Source organism: Megalobrama amblycephala, linkage group LG2, assembly GCF_018812025.1.
Source record: "Megalobrama amblycephala isolate DHTTF-2021 linkage group LG2, ASM1881202v1, whole genome shotgun sequence".
Lineage (NCBI taxonomy): Eukaryota > Metazoa > Chordata > Actinopteri > Cypriniformes > Xenocyprididae > Megalobrama > Megalobrama amblycephala.
In genome coordinates, this window is record NC_063045.1 from 48,093,191 (window position 1) to 48,109,495 (window position 16,305).

The window sequence follows — 16,305 nt, forward strand, 5'->3', positions numbered from 1 at the left end:
ATGCTGATGAGATCATGATAAGTAACGTTCTTTCGCTGAAATGAACACAAGGGCAACAACTGAAGAGCTCTTTACCACTCTCATCCAACAGGAAGTCATCCTGGTAACGGAACTTCTCCGGGCCGCATGCAATGAAGATGTCCTCCTCCCCGAAAAAATCTTGAAGGCACATGACCTGAGATTGGAAAGAGAGAAAGTCATTAGAACCATTAAAGCATCTGAATGTCTATTAAATAATGGCTTTAGGACAGAAAACCTAATGATCAAAGAGCCCAAATCACAGATGCAGCCTTCCTCCATCAAAAACGAATGAGGTGGTATGATCGTGATCACCACCCAGAAGGCTTTGAAGGCTTTGCTGAGCACATCTCTAATGTCTTTTTAAGATGAGTAACCACCAGCCCTGTTACTGTTGATTGCCCCTAATCAAGAAGAAGTTAGATTTACCAGCCAAGCCTCATTTCCCATCAGCCCTTTAGCCGTCTTTGGGGACGGCTGCAATAAGAACCTTTTTAAAGATTGTTCATTTCAGACAATAAATCAAGGGGACAACAAGTAAACAAATGCATATATAATCAGTCTCGAGCACAGCACAAAACGCACACGGGAAATACAAAGCCCCTTTTCAGAGAAGAACCATGAAATTACTCCTGTTTTGTGACAAAGTATGATTTCTAGCCCCCTAAAGCATGAATGGAGAGAACAGATGATTTTTCATTAGCCAGATGGACATTGTTTGTATAAACACTTTCAGAGAAACTTGATTATTTTATTGATTTGATTTGATTCTGAGGGGATTGGAAACTGATATTGAGATGGCACTTTTATTTGCTACGTCATTCCAGTTATTATAAAATTATTTAAATAGAAACAACTTGTGAAACAATTTAAGCAATTTTTGAAGAAAATGTCTGTCACAAGTTGTGGGTAGTTGCCATTTGTGTTCTCAATGGTTTAAGGCATGTTTCTATGCAGTTGCATAACTCTAAAAATGCTGGTTTGTTTCAACTCACAGTTGGGTCAAATATGGACAAACCCAAATAATTTAAAAATTCAACCCAATTGGCTGGGTTTGTCTATATTTGACCCAACTATGGGTTGAAACAAACCAGCATTTTTATATAGTTTTGTTGCCAGGCAGTTGTTAGACATGTTGCTAGACAGTTTCTAAGGTGTTCTAAGATGCACTTTAACAATTGTTAAAGTGTTATGAGCATTTAAGCACATCACTAGGCAGTTACTAAGGTATTCTGAATGGTTTAAACTCATTTCTAGGCAGTTACTGAGGTGTTCTAAATAGTTTAAGCACATTACTAGGCAGTTGCTAAGGTATTCTAAATGGTTTAAACTTGTTTCTAGGCACTTACTGAGGTGTTCTAAATAGTTTAAGCACATTACTAGGCAGTTGCTAAGGTATTCTAAATGGTTTAAACTCGTTTCTAGGCAGTTACTGAGGTTTTCTAAATGGTTTAAGCACATCACTAGGCAGTTGCTAAGGTGTTCTGAATGGTTTAAACTCGTTTCTAGGAAGTTACTGAGGTTTTCTAAATGGTTTAAGCATTAAGGTATTCTAAGGTGTTCTGGATGGTTTAAACTCATTTCTAGGCAGTTTCTAAGGTGTTCTGAATGGTTTAAGCATGTTGCTAGGCAGTTTTTTTTTTTTTTTTGACAAATAAAAAAACATTTTCCCCATTTCCAATTCATTCCTATGGGGGTCAAATTGACCCGCGACGGGAGGATTTGTTACTATTTCTTTTACAACCACAAAAACTTCTTGATTCCAGTCAATTTTTGTTGTTGTTGTTGTGTATTCCAAGATCAAGTGTGACAAAATTCCAAAAGTCTTGGACCACTCCAAAGAACACTCAATTTTAATAATTAAAAAAAAAAAAAAAAAGAAGAAGAAAAAAAAAAAAAAGAATTTCAGGTTAAAATGACCCGAGGAGATGTTAAACCAGTGGCAATGCAACATAAGATTGACAGCTGGTCCGCCCAATCAATTGAGACACAAAATAATATTTTTTGTGGGAAAGGAGAAAAAACATCACGCATGCATGACAATAATAATCGCTCAAATACTCAAATTTAGTGGATGTCACTCCAAAAACTTTGCAGCGTGTATGTGGCTGCTGGTTAAACATGAAAAACAGAAGATTTTATTCAAATTCTGAATTGATTCCATATCGCCTGGATAGCACACATAGATCATACTTTATAATCACTAAAAAGCTGTCACTCATCTTAAATCACTGCAATGGCGCAATCTCAGAATGTTCATTTATAATCAATGAAGCTGACTCTACTAGTGTTGTCAAAAGTACTGACCACAATACCATGTCGGTACTGAAATTTAAAAAATGTGAAACTTTTAGCTCTGCGTGGATTCGTAAACACCTCTTATTGGCCTTTGTGTTCACGCACTCATCAGATATGTCTGTGATTGGATACAATGATCAACGCACAGGAGCATTTTGAAAGCACACAGAAGTGTTCGAATTTGAAAGTGGGACCAGCCCACTGATAGACGCTTACTTTCAAAAGCTCCCGTGTGTATCTGTGTATGCGCTTGGTAAAGAGCGTCATTGATGTCTATTTACAACATGTTTTTGAAGCACTGACCATTGTAGCCAATCATAGACATACATATATCTGATGAATGTGTGAACACAAAGGCCAATCAGAGGTGTTTACGAATCCGCTCAACAGCGCTTAAAGCATCACATTTTTAAAATTTCAGTACCGACTTGCGATCGCGGTCAGTACATTTGACAACACTACTGTCTACACTGCACAAAAAGTCTCTTATTTACATTTCTACACTTTGTTATAATGAGGGGATTTGTGAATGTGCAAAACTCAGCACTGGACAAAAACTCCAGCTTTGAGCAGTGAGTGAATTCTACCTTAAACGCATCTGATTGGCCGTTGCATTCAAGAAATCAACAGACATGTCTGTGATTGGCTACAATGCTCAACAATGCAAAAACATGTAAATAGAAAACTTAAACGCTCCAGATATGCACAGGATCATTTGCCAAATCACTAATATAATATTAATACAGAGCTGTATGGTTCAGCTCTAAAATGCTGTAATTTAGTAGGCATTGGTCCACCCTATTTCACCAAGGTCCACTCACTTTAAAATGTCTGGCCTCGCCACTGGTTTAAACATGTTGTTGGGCAGTTGCTAAGGTGTTCTAAGTGCTTTAGCTCAAGCAGTTGCTAAAGTGTGGAAGCACAATTCTCCTCAACAAGTGTTTCAGTGATTCGCTTAATCCATTCAGAACACCTTAGCAATTACCTAGCAGCATGCTAAAGCACTCAGACAACAAATTGTAAGTCTGATTGCTTCCAGATGTAATAGCACACTTCTCGCAACAAGATGCACAATTTGAGGTATCATTCAGCACAAGCAGATGAATTAAGCAGCAAAGTTCAATAGCTAGAGTTAAATGTCACAGAAGTCACAGACTTATGCAGATCAATTTAGGGCATTTTCAGGCACAACCAACATTAGTTAAATGGCACGGCACAGTTTACAATATGTGATGTACTAAGATGCGAGCAAGAGAAGAAAAGGAGGATAAAAGGACTGTTCTGAGAACTAGTTATGTCCAAAACAGCAGGAGCTTCGGCCTTAAGGATGGGAATTTTTCTGATGTTTCTCACCAAGCGGTTTTAAAAACATCAGAAAAACAGTTCTACACCAGGGCACGGCTCCGAAAGACCACTGGGATTAAGGTGATGCGCGAAAAGAGGTGAGAGAGAGTGAGAAAGTAAGAGAGATGGAAGCAGCAAAGCATCAAACCGAGACTGACGGAGATAGCTGTCTCCCAGAGCGAAAAAGTAGCTTTGATGTCGCAAAGAAATGTAAAAACTAGTTTGGTTACGCAACGACTGTGATCAGAAGTTCTCTGTCTCTCTAAGTGGAACAGACAAAGTGATCAAGCTGGCACAATAAACGGCAGAGCTATCCAAAGATTAAATGCTTACAACATGGATTATTTCTGAACAGCAGCTTTGATGGAGCTGAGACTAATAGCTTACATGGCGATGTTCTGATTGTGCCACTTGCATAATTATATACTGAAGTTAAGATTTTGGCAAGGACAACACATTAAATTAAATCTTTTTAGTTTAATTTTTCCATTTAAAGTTTTCCATTCAGATATTTAAAGTTCAAAATGTTTCCCTGAAAGAAAGCATAAATGATTAAATAAAATGTGTATCTTTTACAGAATAGATTGGTACAGCCTCCCCTAGAGGTGAGTGGATAGTCCGTTCCCGATTTGAAATGCTTCAATTGCGCCATCTAGAGGAAAATGTGGGGCAGCGCATGATGGATTTGTCTTCTCAGGTGTGCTGATATGGTTCATTTGTAGAGCATTTAAAAACATTAAATGGTCTTTATTATTTACTGTGAATATGTGCGGGTTAGATTCATATCCATATCAATTTCCTTCCACTGCGAGGACCATATTTTCCCATTACTATAATAGAGTATTTACTTAAATGATACAGTGCAATGATTTATGAGACTACTAGGTGTCGCTGTTTACATACACTAAAAAAAATACTAATTAAAAAAAAACTGGCCAGGTATTTGCATGTAAATCTAATCGAAATGCTCTGGCAAACTTGACTTATTTTTTTTATTGACTCAGAAACTTATGTCAGTAATAAAACACTCACACATACATTTCCCATCACACTTTCACACACAAAACCAGGTCGAAAAATCATAAGCTTATCCTTATCATAAGCTGTACATTTGTTTCATATCTCAGGTTCAAATGATTAATCATACAAATTGTACTTTAAAATCAATTATAATATTAATTATAATTTAACATACAAATTTAACACAAAGTTTAAAACAAAGATACTCTATACCCTAAAAATAATAATAAATGTGAACAAAATGAAGTTAGGGTGTTTTTGGAACAAAAACTCAAAATGCTGATCTAATGTAATTTGAAACAACAACAAATAAAATTAAATGAGAAAAATGCAATCTTTGACTTTTGGACCCCACTGAATAAATTAAACTAAATTTTGTGTTTTGCAATATTTCTTTTGTTTCTTTTCAAATATGAGAACACAAATGAATGTATTTTTTACAGAGAAATAATTTGAAGCCTGCAGGGCTAGGTCTCTTGATACAAGTGAAATGTCTCTTTGTATTATGTTAAAACAAATGAAATCTCTCTTCAAGCCAGTGTTTTGCTGCAGTACAGATGCTCCATCTTGTTCTCACCCACGGCTCTGCTAATTCAGCAAGAAAAGAAAAAAAACTGTGATATGCTATTTTTATCACTCTCATGGAAGTTTCACAGAGGAACAGAACTCTGTACAAAATGTTTGAAACTACTTGAGGAACTGAACAGAAAGTGAGGCCAGCAGGGGTTATATATAGCTGCACAGGTACACTATGCCGTCATCAAAAAGGAGGACAATACGAAGGACACAAAAAGATCTTCTTTAATCCAAAATGAAGGTGATGTAAAAACCAGCATTTATATTTTATATTACACTATGAGAAATTGGAAATTGGGAAAGTTGATACCAGACCAGTCATTTTTTCTTTAACATGCATGATATATGGCAGAAACATATTTCACCAAATGCACCATGTTCCTGGATCAACATCTTTGTAGATCCTGGAACAACATTCCAATCAACCGATCAGATTTCAGGGACAAGTTTACACTTTATTTCAAGTTTACACCCAGGGTTAGGTGCTTTTGCATCAGTGTTATTCACATAATTTCCCTCTGATTTGAGGTTAGGTGCAGAGGTAGGGATATGGTTAGGTTTAAATTTTCGGACAGGAATGTTATTCCAGGATCAACAAAATATGTTGACCCAGGAATGCATCAAACTCGGCAAAATCAGGACGTGCCATGATATGAGCCCAGGGCGGTGTGCTACATAGAGGCTGTGTTAACATCTCTGTGACAAAAACACACTCTTACATGTATAATGACACTGAACAAATACAAACAACCTCTTAACAGGGTTAAACCTGTGCCCCTCTGTTCTCAGGGAGAATGAGAGCAGTGTTTGTTCAGAAGGAGAGTGTTGTGTAAACAACAAGCTGGGATTCTGACAGCTGGCGTGAACCAGAGGAACTGATACCTGACAACTCTCTCTCTTTCTCTTTAATCTCAGCGATACAGTTCACCCAACTGAAAGGTGACTAAATACAGACATTTTGCACTACTCCTACCCACAAAAACAAAAAAAAAAAAAAAAAAACAGTTTAACTATTTGCATCTATTGATTTTAATTAAATAATTAAAATGCATTTATTCAAATAGTTTAGAATCATCATGAATCTGGTTATTGTGTATTTAAAACAAATTCAGTTTATTACAACTATTACAAAAATATTTTCTGTTTCTTACCATTTCATTTATGTATCATGACTGACAAATATGCATCAGATGAAGAAGTTTATTAGTTTGTTTGTTAAATAAACAATGTGTAATCCAAATGGATGGAAATTTTACATACATTTTTAATTTAGGCCTATATATGTCAGGTTTATGTTCCATTCTATGGATTCTTATTTTGATATTTTGTTCTACTTCCTTTGGTTCCTGTTTCCCTGCTCTGTTTAGTTTCAGTTTCCTTGGTTACTGATTATGTCCTTGTTTGTTACTATAGTTACGTATTAGTTTCACTTGTGTCTAGTTTGGTTTCCTCTGTTCTAAGCCTGTAATTGACCCTTTGCCAGGAGTTTGATTGACAGCCGATCTAACCAATCATAACGCAGAATCCGCCATTTTGTCCGACAAAGCAGTTGGGGGAGTTAGCAGATTAACATAGGTGGACTTGAACTTGAAAAATGGTATGTGCTGATATCTTTCCGCGATTGAAACAACATACCTTATGATGTTCATTCATGTTTATTTAATGCTATAAATCAACTAGTAGGAAGAGATGATCGGTTCATGAGCCGCTTGAACTGAGGCACTACAGCGATCTGTCACGACACATTAAAGAGCCACAAAATGGTATTTATTATTTAAATTTCTTTAAAAATGACAAAATTTGAAATTTGAGACTCTGTTTCATATAAAAAGTAACCTGCTCTGTCTTGTCTGTCAGTGTCCTCTTTGCTCCGCAATGTATTTTTCACTGTGTGAGAACATGATATGTGGTGAGAGATCGGCATGGGTTGTCGGACGTATAGCGACAGCAACTAAAGGGGGCGGGTCTTTGCGAACGGTCAATTATAGCCCTGTTTTTTATTTGTTTTCATTTAAATATAGTGTGGTTTGGGTTATTCTTTGAGTGATCTCCTGCATGTTCTTTATGAGTGCCTTTGGATTATTAATAAAGACTGTTTGTTTTGTTACTCCGACATCTCGTTTGTGCATGTTGCAAACCACTCATGACAATATATAATATATATTACTTATATAATTTTGAGTGTACTGTCACCCAACAATACAATGTGTACTTATGACTCTTACTTACAATACCTCTCACAAAAACTTGTGATCTCTACATTTAACATTAACATGAAATTACTGAATTAAATACTGCCAACATTTTTGAAAGGCTTTAAAACAATGGCTAAATGGGCATTTCCGAGTTTTTCTTTACAATAAATGTTGCCTTGGCAGATAACTGAAATAAAATAAGTTGAAGCATTAAAAATACTAAAAACTAAAACAGAAATAAAAATAACTTAAGTACTTTCAAACGATTAATCTTGATAAAAGTTTGTGTTTACATAATATACGTGTGTGTACTGTGTATATTTATTATGTATATATAAATACACACTTATACATGTACAGTATATATTTAAGAAATATGTACATGTATATATTTTAATTTTTATATATAATTTATATTAAATATAATATATTTTTGTTAAATATATACATGCATATTTGTGTATTTATATACAGTACAGTCCAAAAGTTTGGAACCACTAAGATTTTTAATGTTTTTAAAAGAAGTTTCGTCTGCTCACCAAGGCTACATTTATTTAATTAAAAATACAGTAAAAAAACAGTAATATTGTGAAATATTATTACAATTAAAATAACTGTGTACTATTTAAATATATTTGACAAAGTAATTTATTCCTGTGATGCAAAGCTGAATTTTCAGCATCGTTACTCCAGTCTTCAGTGTCACATGATCCTTCAGAAATCATTCTAATATGCTGATTTGCTGCTCAATAAACATTTATGATTATTTTCAATGTTGAAAACAGTTGTGTACTTTTTTTTTCAGGATTCCTTGATGAATAGAAAGTTCAAAAGAACAGCATTTATCTGAAATACAAAGCTTCTGTAGCATTATACACTACCGTTCAAAAGTTTGGGGTCAGTAAGAATTTTTATTTTAATTTTTTTGAAAAGAAATTAAAGAAATGAATACTTTTATTCAGCAAGGATGCATTAAATCAATCAAAAGTGGCAGTAAAGACATTTATAATGTTACAAAAGATTAGATTTCAGATAAACACTGTTCTTTTGAACTTTCTATTCATCAAATAATCCTGAAAAAAAATATTGTACACAAATATTTTGTACAATTGTACACATTAAATGTTTCTTGAGCAGCAGATCAGCATATTAGAATGATTTCTGAAGGATCATGTGACACTGAAGACTGGAGTAATGATGCTGAAAATTCAGCTTTGCCATCACAGGAATAAATTACTTTGTGAAATATATTCAAATAGAAAACAGTTATTTTAAATTGTAATAATATTTCACAATATTACTGTTTTTTACTGTATGTTTAATTAAATAAATGTAGCCTTGGTGAGCAGACGAAACTTCTTTTAAAAACATTAAAAATCTTAGTGGTTCCAAACTTTTGGACTGTACTATACATAATAAATATACACAGTACACACACGTATATTATGTAAACACAAACTTTTATTTTGGATATGATTAATCGCGATTAATCGTTTGACAGCATTAAAAAATTACAAAAACTAAAATGAAAATGAAAACTGGGAATATTAAAAGCTAATTCAAAATATTAATAAATACTATAACAGTATATAAATAATACTAAAATATCACTGGTCCACAATAAGAACAACAATAATGTGTTTTGAGAAAATAATGTTGACCTTTAAAACTATTTATTTAAACTGTTTTCAAATACATTAATGTTAGTGAGAGACTGAAATATGTAAATGTTTGTGAGAGCAGCACCACAACAGTTATTGGTTGGACAAACGGAAAGCCTCGCCCCAACTCATGCCATTGGTTGAGCCAGGGCTGCTATGTCAGGCTATTCAGAGCCAGTTTTTTTACTTTATACGGAACCAACAAACAGATTACTGATAGTAGTATCTGCATATTAAACCGAGAAAGTATAAAGTATTCAACATAAAAAAGCCCCACTTCAACTTTCAACACTGCAGCATTTCACAGACAGTCCTCTGGTAACCTCATTATCCTGAGCGGCGCTGTCCTTGGTGCTGAGCGTCTAGCACTGCAACAGAGACATGTTTTCCATCACCAAACGAACAGACCCACAAGATGTTTATACCATGTGTTTGAAACAAGCTATGTGTAATGTGGAGAAAAATAACAAGCGCCTCAAAAGTACAGCCATAGACACAACAAACAAAAACAAAGGCAAAAGAGCCTCCTCCCTTTCTAAAAATGCTCATTCAGGGTTAAAGTGCAAGTCTTGAGTAACCAGACTGGTGGTTAATCCCATTAGTATTAGGTGATGGGACCCAGATTAGTTGTCCCGGTCAAGAGTGCAGAGAGGAAACTGTTGCCATGACAAAGGTGAAGTAATGTGAAGGATCCAACAAGATGCCAGCTCATGCTTTCACACTCATCCTCAGCCCATGTGGACGCCCACCGACCTGCACATGCGTGCGTGTGTAAAGCAGCAGGGCGTCTGTAGGGGCAGAAATGTAGAACATCACGCCGCAAGCTCATATACAGCCATCCTACACACATATGTGCGTGTTTGTGTGGGTGTTTGTGTGTGTAAATGTGCGTAGAGGGAGTGAGGGAAGAAAATAAGGCCTAAAAAAATGAGGCGGTATGACAGCATTATGATCGTGGGAGGCCCATGTCTCATCAAAACAGGCTGGTCCTTAAGCAGAAGAAGCCCATCAGACAACAGATTGAATTATTGCCCACCTCCATCTGAGTGTTCCTCAAGCCCCCGCACAGTGTTCAAAATAACTGCTGTCTTTTAGCTTGTTTTGCTTTTGGATGAGATGAAACGCAAGATGAATTTGATGCGCTGACATTTGATAATGTCAAATCTGAACCTGCTGACATCTTTTAGGTCCAGGAATTTCTTTCTTCTGTGGAACACAAAAGGAGATGTTAGGTAGGATGTTCACGTTCTCGTTTTTTCCAAATAATGAAACAATTTATGTGATCTCTCATGCTCCGAAAGGAACAAAATAGCATCATTAAGGCACCATTACACTTGTCCATATGACTTGTGAAGACTTCTGAAATCACACGACAGCTTTCTCAACACTGAAAATGTGGCACTTTAGGACGCATGTCACTATGTTTGATGCAAAATAAGTGTCAGAAGATTTTTCACAACAAAAAAAAAGGGGGTCAGTAAGAAATAAAAAAAAAATGTATGCTTTTATTCAGCAAGATGCATTACATTGATCAAAAGTGGCATTAAATACATTTATCAATGTTAGCAAAAGTTTCTTTAAAAAAATCTCTTTCTTTAAAAATTGTTTTTAAAAAAAAATGCTGTTCTTTTGAACTTTCCATTCATCAAAAAATGAAAAAATAAATAAAATAATACATCCACAAAAATATTAAGATGCACGAATCAGCATATTAGATTATGGATCATGTGACACTGAAGACTGAAGTAGTGAAGCTAATCAAATAAATGAAGCCTTGGTGAGCATAAGAGACTTCTTTAAAAAACATTAACAAATCAACAAAGTTTTGAAAAGTAGTGTAAATTTTAGTCTGCTCATCACACAGAACTATTGTATGACTTTGGAAGATGTATGGACATCTTTTAAGGTGCTGGTCATTTTTAAAGTATAAGCAGCATAAAAGATTTACCAAAAATATCCATTATGTTTCACAGAAGAAAGAAAATCACATTTGGTTGACACAAGTAAACAGTGACAGAGTTCTCATATTGGTGTGCACTGTTCCTTTAAGAGCACCAGGAGTCAAGGGAACAGAGCCCTAATAATGTCACTGTCTGCTATAATGTGGAGCTTATTCAGATGAATTAGCTGCCATCTTGATCTCCTAAATCAGGCCTGCTAAATGCCGAGCAGACTACAAGAGCAGTTACATAAGATCTCAATTACATAAGACAGATTCTATGTCAGAAGTGGGAGGAGATTAGGATTCATTTTATTATTACAGAACTGCGGCGAACGATAAAAATCTTGTCCCTCAAGAAAAGGCTGCAGGAAAAGATGTAGCTTCAGATGATCAGACTGTTCTCTTTGTCGCGCTTGCTCTCTCTTTGATGAAAGTCTCACCAGACAGTCTCTCATTAGAAAGTTCAGCGTGGACGTTATTATTACAGAATACAGATAAAGATAAGGGTATGATAATGATGATTATGATGAATCTCAAAGAGATCATTTTCAAAAGTCATCTAAGAACTTTTAAAGCAGCAACACTTATGCAATACACAACACTTAAAGAAAAACAAAATAGAAAACAAGATGAAAAACAGAACAAAACACGAATTGAAACGTAACAAAACATAACAAAACAAAACAAAACAAAACAAAACAAAACAAAACAAAACAAAACAAAACAAAACAAAACAAAACAAAACAAAACAAAACAAAAACAAAACAAAACAGACATCTAGAGCCAGTAGGGGTGCTTGAGTTAACAAGACAGATATAAATGTCCCTAATTTTTTGGCTTTCATTGTGTGCGGTTTTGGCAGCCGACATGCATTAAAATGATTTGCATCAAGAGCTCATTTGCTGAGCAGACACACACACAGAGCTTTCATGCCCAAACACAAGCTGTCGACACAAAAGTTCTCATACTTGTATCCACACACTCACACCTGGTTGGAGTGACTCAGCAAAAGCAGCAGACTGACTAGAATCAGATCTCCAGATACCTGCTGTCTGACACGCTACAGCATACTCAGAATAAATGAGGATGGATGAGCTAAACCAGCAACTGCAATTTATTTTGTGAAGGGGGGGGGGGGGGGATTCACTGCTGTTTATTTTAAAATGCTGTCTGTGTTGTTGTAGCACCAAGTTTTTGAAATGAATTATGCAAATCAGGTAACAACGCAAACATGCTCACAAAATCTGTGTCCAAAGCAATCTGCATGGCAAAATTGTCAATCTTAAAGGCTTAGTTCACCCAAAAATGAAATTTCTGTCATTAATTACTCACCATCATGTCGTTCCAAACCCGTAAGGACTCATCTTCGGAACACAAATTGAGATATTTTTGATGAAATCTGAGAGTTTTTTTTTATCCCCCATAGAAAGCAACATAACTACCACATTCAAGGCCCAGAAAGGTAATAAAGACATTGTTAAAATAGTCCACATAACTGCAGTGGTTCAACCTTAATGTTATGAAGCGATTAGAATACTTTTTGTGCGCAAAAACAAAACAAAAATAACGACTTTATTCAACAATTTTGTCTCTCCCCTGTCAGTCTCCTATGCTTTTTACGTTGTATAGACAGTGCAGGCTTTCATGTTCTACATCAGAACGCCGACTCAGTATTGGCCAACACTGTTCATGTTAGCAGGACGACGCATGCGTGTGATGCTGACGCAGCAGCCGGCCAATAATGAGTCGGTGTTCTGACATGGAACATGGAAGCCTGCACTGTCTATACAACGTAAAAAGCATAGGAGACTGACAGGGGAGAGACAAAATTGTTGAATAAAGTTGGATGTGGGACAACATGAGGGTGAGTACTTAATGACAGAAATTTCATTTTTGAGTGAACTAACCCTTTAAGGGTCAGTTGTGAGTTCAAAGTTACCAGAGAATGCAGCAGACTGGCGTACTTGGCAGTCGTTCACACAGAACAGGATTTTGCAATTTCTTTCAATGTAAACATTCTAATCTAGACGGATGTGTTTGACCATTGCGCTCATGTCTTTTGCAGCACTCTGTGTGTGACACAGAACGTGTTTAAAAATGTGAGATGCAGGGCAGTGGAATGCCCTGTGTGTTTCTTAAAAGTTAAACTTTTAAACTTTAACGCGGGTGCGTTTTAGAATTTTATTTTAGAATGCTATGTCATGGGCGAGACACCGCAAAAGATAGGAGACACGAGCGCAGTAGTCAAACACGTCTCCCTAGAGCAGTTTTACATAGAAAACAATAGAAAAAGTGCATTGGAACGCGAAAATACATTCTGTAAGAATGGCCCCTTAGAACACGGTCAAGGCACCTGAATCGGCTCATGGCAGACCAACAGCACTGAGTGTTGTGAATAAACCTATATCTATAATAAGTCTAATTTACATAGAAAGTATGGAGGCTGTTTGCTGAAAAGAATGACAATGACTTTATACAATTTTTTTAATACAGCAGAGCGCTATTGCAGCACATTTAGCACCATGTACAAAAGTGGCACAATTTGCCTCTTTATTTTTTACTAAATACAGTACATGAGAACATTACAGAAACCCAGATTAATCTTCAGTCTTAGATTGGGTTGTTAATCCAGATTTGGATTTTAATATGGATTTAACTCACCAGGAAACAAAGAAATTCTGCTGACTACAATAACTGGGGACAGCGAGACCATATGCCAAAGGCAGAATATCTGGCCATTTCATTGGACAGGAGGGGAACGAGAGGTGAGGAGAGCTTGAGAGGGGGTAAATGGCCCTCCAGACAATGGAGACTGAAAGACATGGCTAATTAAGTAGGGTGTGTGTATGCAATGGTGCGGAAAATCAGTTATGTCCATACGACAAACTCCAGGAAGAGTGAACACATGAGTGATTGCCGATTACACGCCTGCTATGTCTCTGTCTCGGCCTGAAGCATATGCCAGAGGTCATTAAGAATTGGTTGCAGTATGCAGGACACGTCTGCCTGGTTATTTATGTGTGTGTTTGTGTGTCTGTGTATATGTGTGTGTCTGTGTTAGAAGGCTGTGTTTGTGTAGCTCTATATCTTGTGTAAGTGTGTGTCTGTGTGTGTAAATATAGGCTTAACGGATAAGAACAAGAGAGCAATGTCCGCGGCCTAAACCACTTATCGTACATCTACCTCTTCCTCAGACTGAACTCCCCACACACTCCGACACACACTACTGCCCACAGTGACGTCACAAAGGCTCAGGCCGTTACTAAGCAACTGGATCACATCGTCATAGAAACTGTTGAAAGGGGGGGTTGATCAGTTTCTTTAGAAGGAGAGATCATAAGGGAGCAAAAAGCATGGATAAAATTAGCTCCTGTCCAAAGTCCTGTCCTTTGTGAGGAAAGACAAACCACAACTGCGATAGTTTCTAGTACACTGCATAGTGAAGATGTGTGAGAAAGTCAGAGAAGGATCAAGCCAGGGACATTTGGAGAGGCATGGTTGCAGACAATGTTAAACGGGTTCGTTCTGACACATGTTAATTATGAATTTCAGCTGCATGCCCTCTTTGCTCCCATCTGTCAGCAGTGTCCTACAGCAGCATTGCACCACAAGCTAAAATCTGAGCCTGCACTCAGCAGAACCAGAAATGGATCCAGGTCCAGGATCCAGGTCAGTGGCCATCTGAGGGGACAAATCAGATGTGGCACAGAAATCGCATGTATTTTGGAACTATCTATATATGCGAAGCACCTGAATCAATCAATAAACTATGCTTGTCAATGCAAAACTTCCTACCAAGATACTAAGGTGTTCTGGAGATTTGGCAAGATGTTGCTAGGATGTTCTGGGTGCTCACTAAGTGGTTGGTTACTAGCTCAAGTCAAAAGAGCTGAAACCCAAGTCTCTATGGCTCTGTTTCCACCTGGTAAGCAGATAAACATCAAATTTTCATTTTTGGGTGAACTGTCCCTTTAAGATGCGTTTTGGTCAATCGGATCACAAGTAGACGAGACAGACACATACCTGTTTACACCTGGTATTTTAATCGTCTCTTTTGTCCACTTTCAACCACTTCTGTCCTGATTTCTTCTGGGGGAGGGTATATGGGTGGGTAAACGTATGTATTTTTTTCAGATCTTTCGATCAAATGGATAAAATAAGCTCACGCAATTTACATATGATGCGCACGCAGATGATGGACAAACAGAGCATCAGCTTCCGTTTCTGCTCTGACAGCCGCGAGACCGGCCGAACACAGTGAGTGCATGATTAGAAATCAGGAATGGTGAGAGAACATTGTGCTTGGTACATTTTTCATCTTTAAACCTAACTTGGGTCTTCAGCCGACAAAGTTTAAATCCCGTCTGGCTAGTGCGCTTCACATAATGTTTCCGCATTAGGTAAGTAGGGGGAGAGTAGGTGGTCTTTTGTGGCACATTCGACCACATGAGCGTCGACACTACGAAAGCAATCCGGCCGAATGTTTTCGAATACCTCTGGAAGTCGTCGAAAGTGGACAAGCTCAAAACACTGTGGTGCTGCAAATGCAAATCTGGCTAAAAATAGCCATTTAAAAGCCAAACTATCCAAAAAAGTTTAAAAAAGTTGCAATAGTAAGGTGGTTTAACTGTAACACAATGTTTTTTTTATATATTTCAGGAGTGATTATAACATGGACATCACTAATAAACTGTCCTAAAAATGTAAAGGTTTTTCCTTTGCGTTTTTCGTGTAAAGATGACAACGTAGTCAAAAAGAACGCTGTTCACATGGATCCACAAAAACGCTGTATTATGCATGCCAGGCCAGTAGATGGCGATGTCACTTTGTAAAGAAAAACTACGCGCCTATAGACTAAACACGTAATATGCATACGCATGACGTCACCATTTTCACAAATTGGCATTTTTGTAGTTTATATGGAGATGATAACAGTATAGTTTTAAAAAATGTACACTTTGAATCCCATTTTCAGGCCCTCAAAATGTTGTAAATTAACGGTCAAAACACATACATATTTGAAAACGGTGCCATGTAAAGAGCCAAGAAGAATGTACACTTCAATTCAAAAGTTTGGGGTTGGTAAGATCATTTTTAATGTTTTTGAAGTTTTTGTATGTTTTTACTTGCCAAGGCACAATAAAAAAATAGTAATATTGTGAAATATTATTACAAATTATAATAACTGTTTTCCGTTTTAAAATACTTTAAAATGCAATTTATTCCTGAGATGGCAAAACTGAATTTTCAG

General features: G+C 36.7%; 1 protein-coding gene and 1 long non-coding RNA gene across 5 annotated transcripts in view; one reads left to right on the forward strand and one right to left on the reverse strand.

Moving 5' to 3' along the window:
• Positions 1 to 7,012, forward strand: part of LOC125262775 — a 12,551-nt gene extending 5,539 nt beyond the window's left edge. The window contains exons 3-4 of one of the 2 annotated variants that reach the window (XR_007183604.1): positions 4,239 to 5,497; positions 6,046 to 7,012. This is a non-coding gene — a long non-coding RNA (uncharacterized LOC125262775). Of the gene's footprint in view, positions 1 to 4,238; positions 5,666 to 6,045 lie in introns of those variants that run through there. The other variant, XR_007183603.1, reaches the window with a different exon arrangement.
• The window catches only part of dclk1a (doublecortin-like kinase 1a), a 62,752-nt gene that overhangs the window by 36,613 nt on the left and 9,834 nt on the right, over positions 1 to 16,305 (reverse strand). For all 3 annotated transcript variants that reach the window (XM_048181585.1, XM_048181587.1, XM_048181590.1), the window contains exon 4: positions 76 to 175. In XM_048181585.1, coding sequence (XP_048037542.1) covers positions 76 to 175 — 100 coding nt within the window. The remainder of the gene's footprint in view (positions 1 to 75; positions 176 to 16,305) is intronic.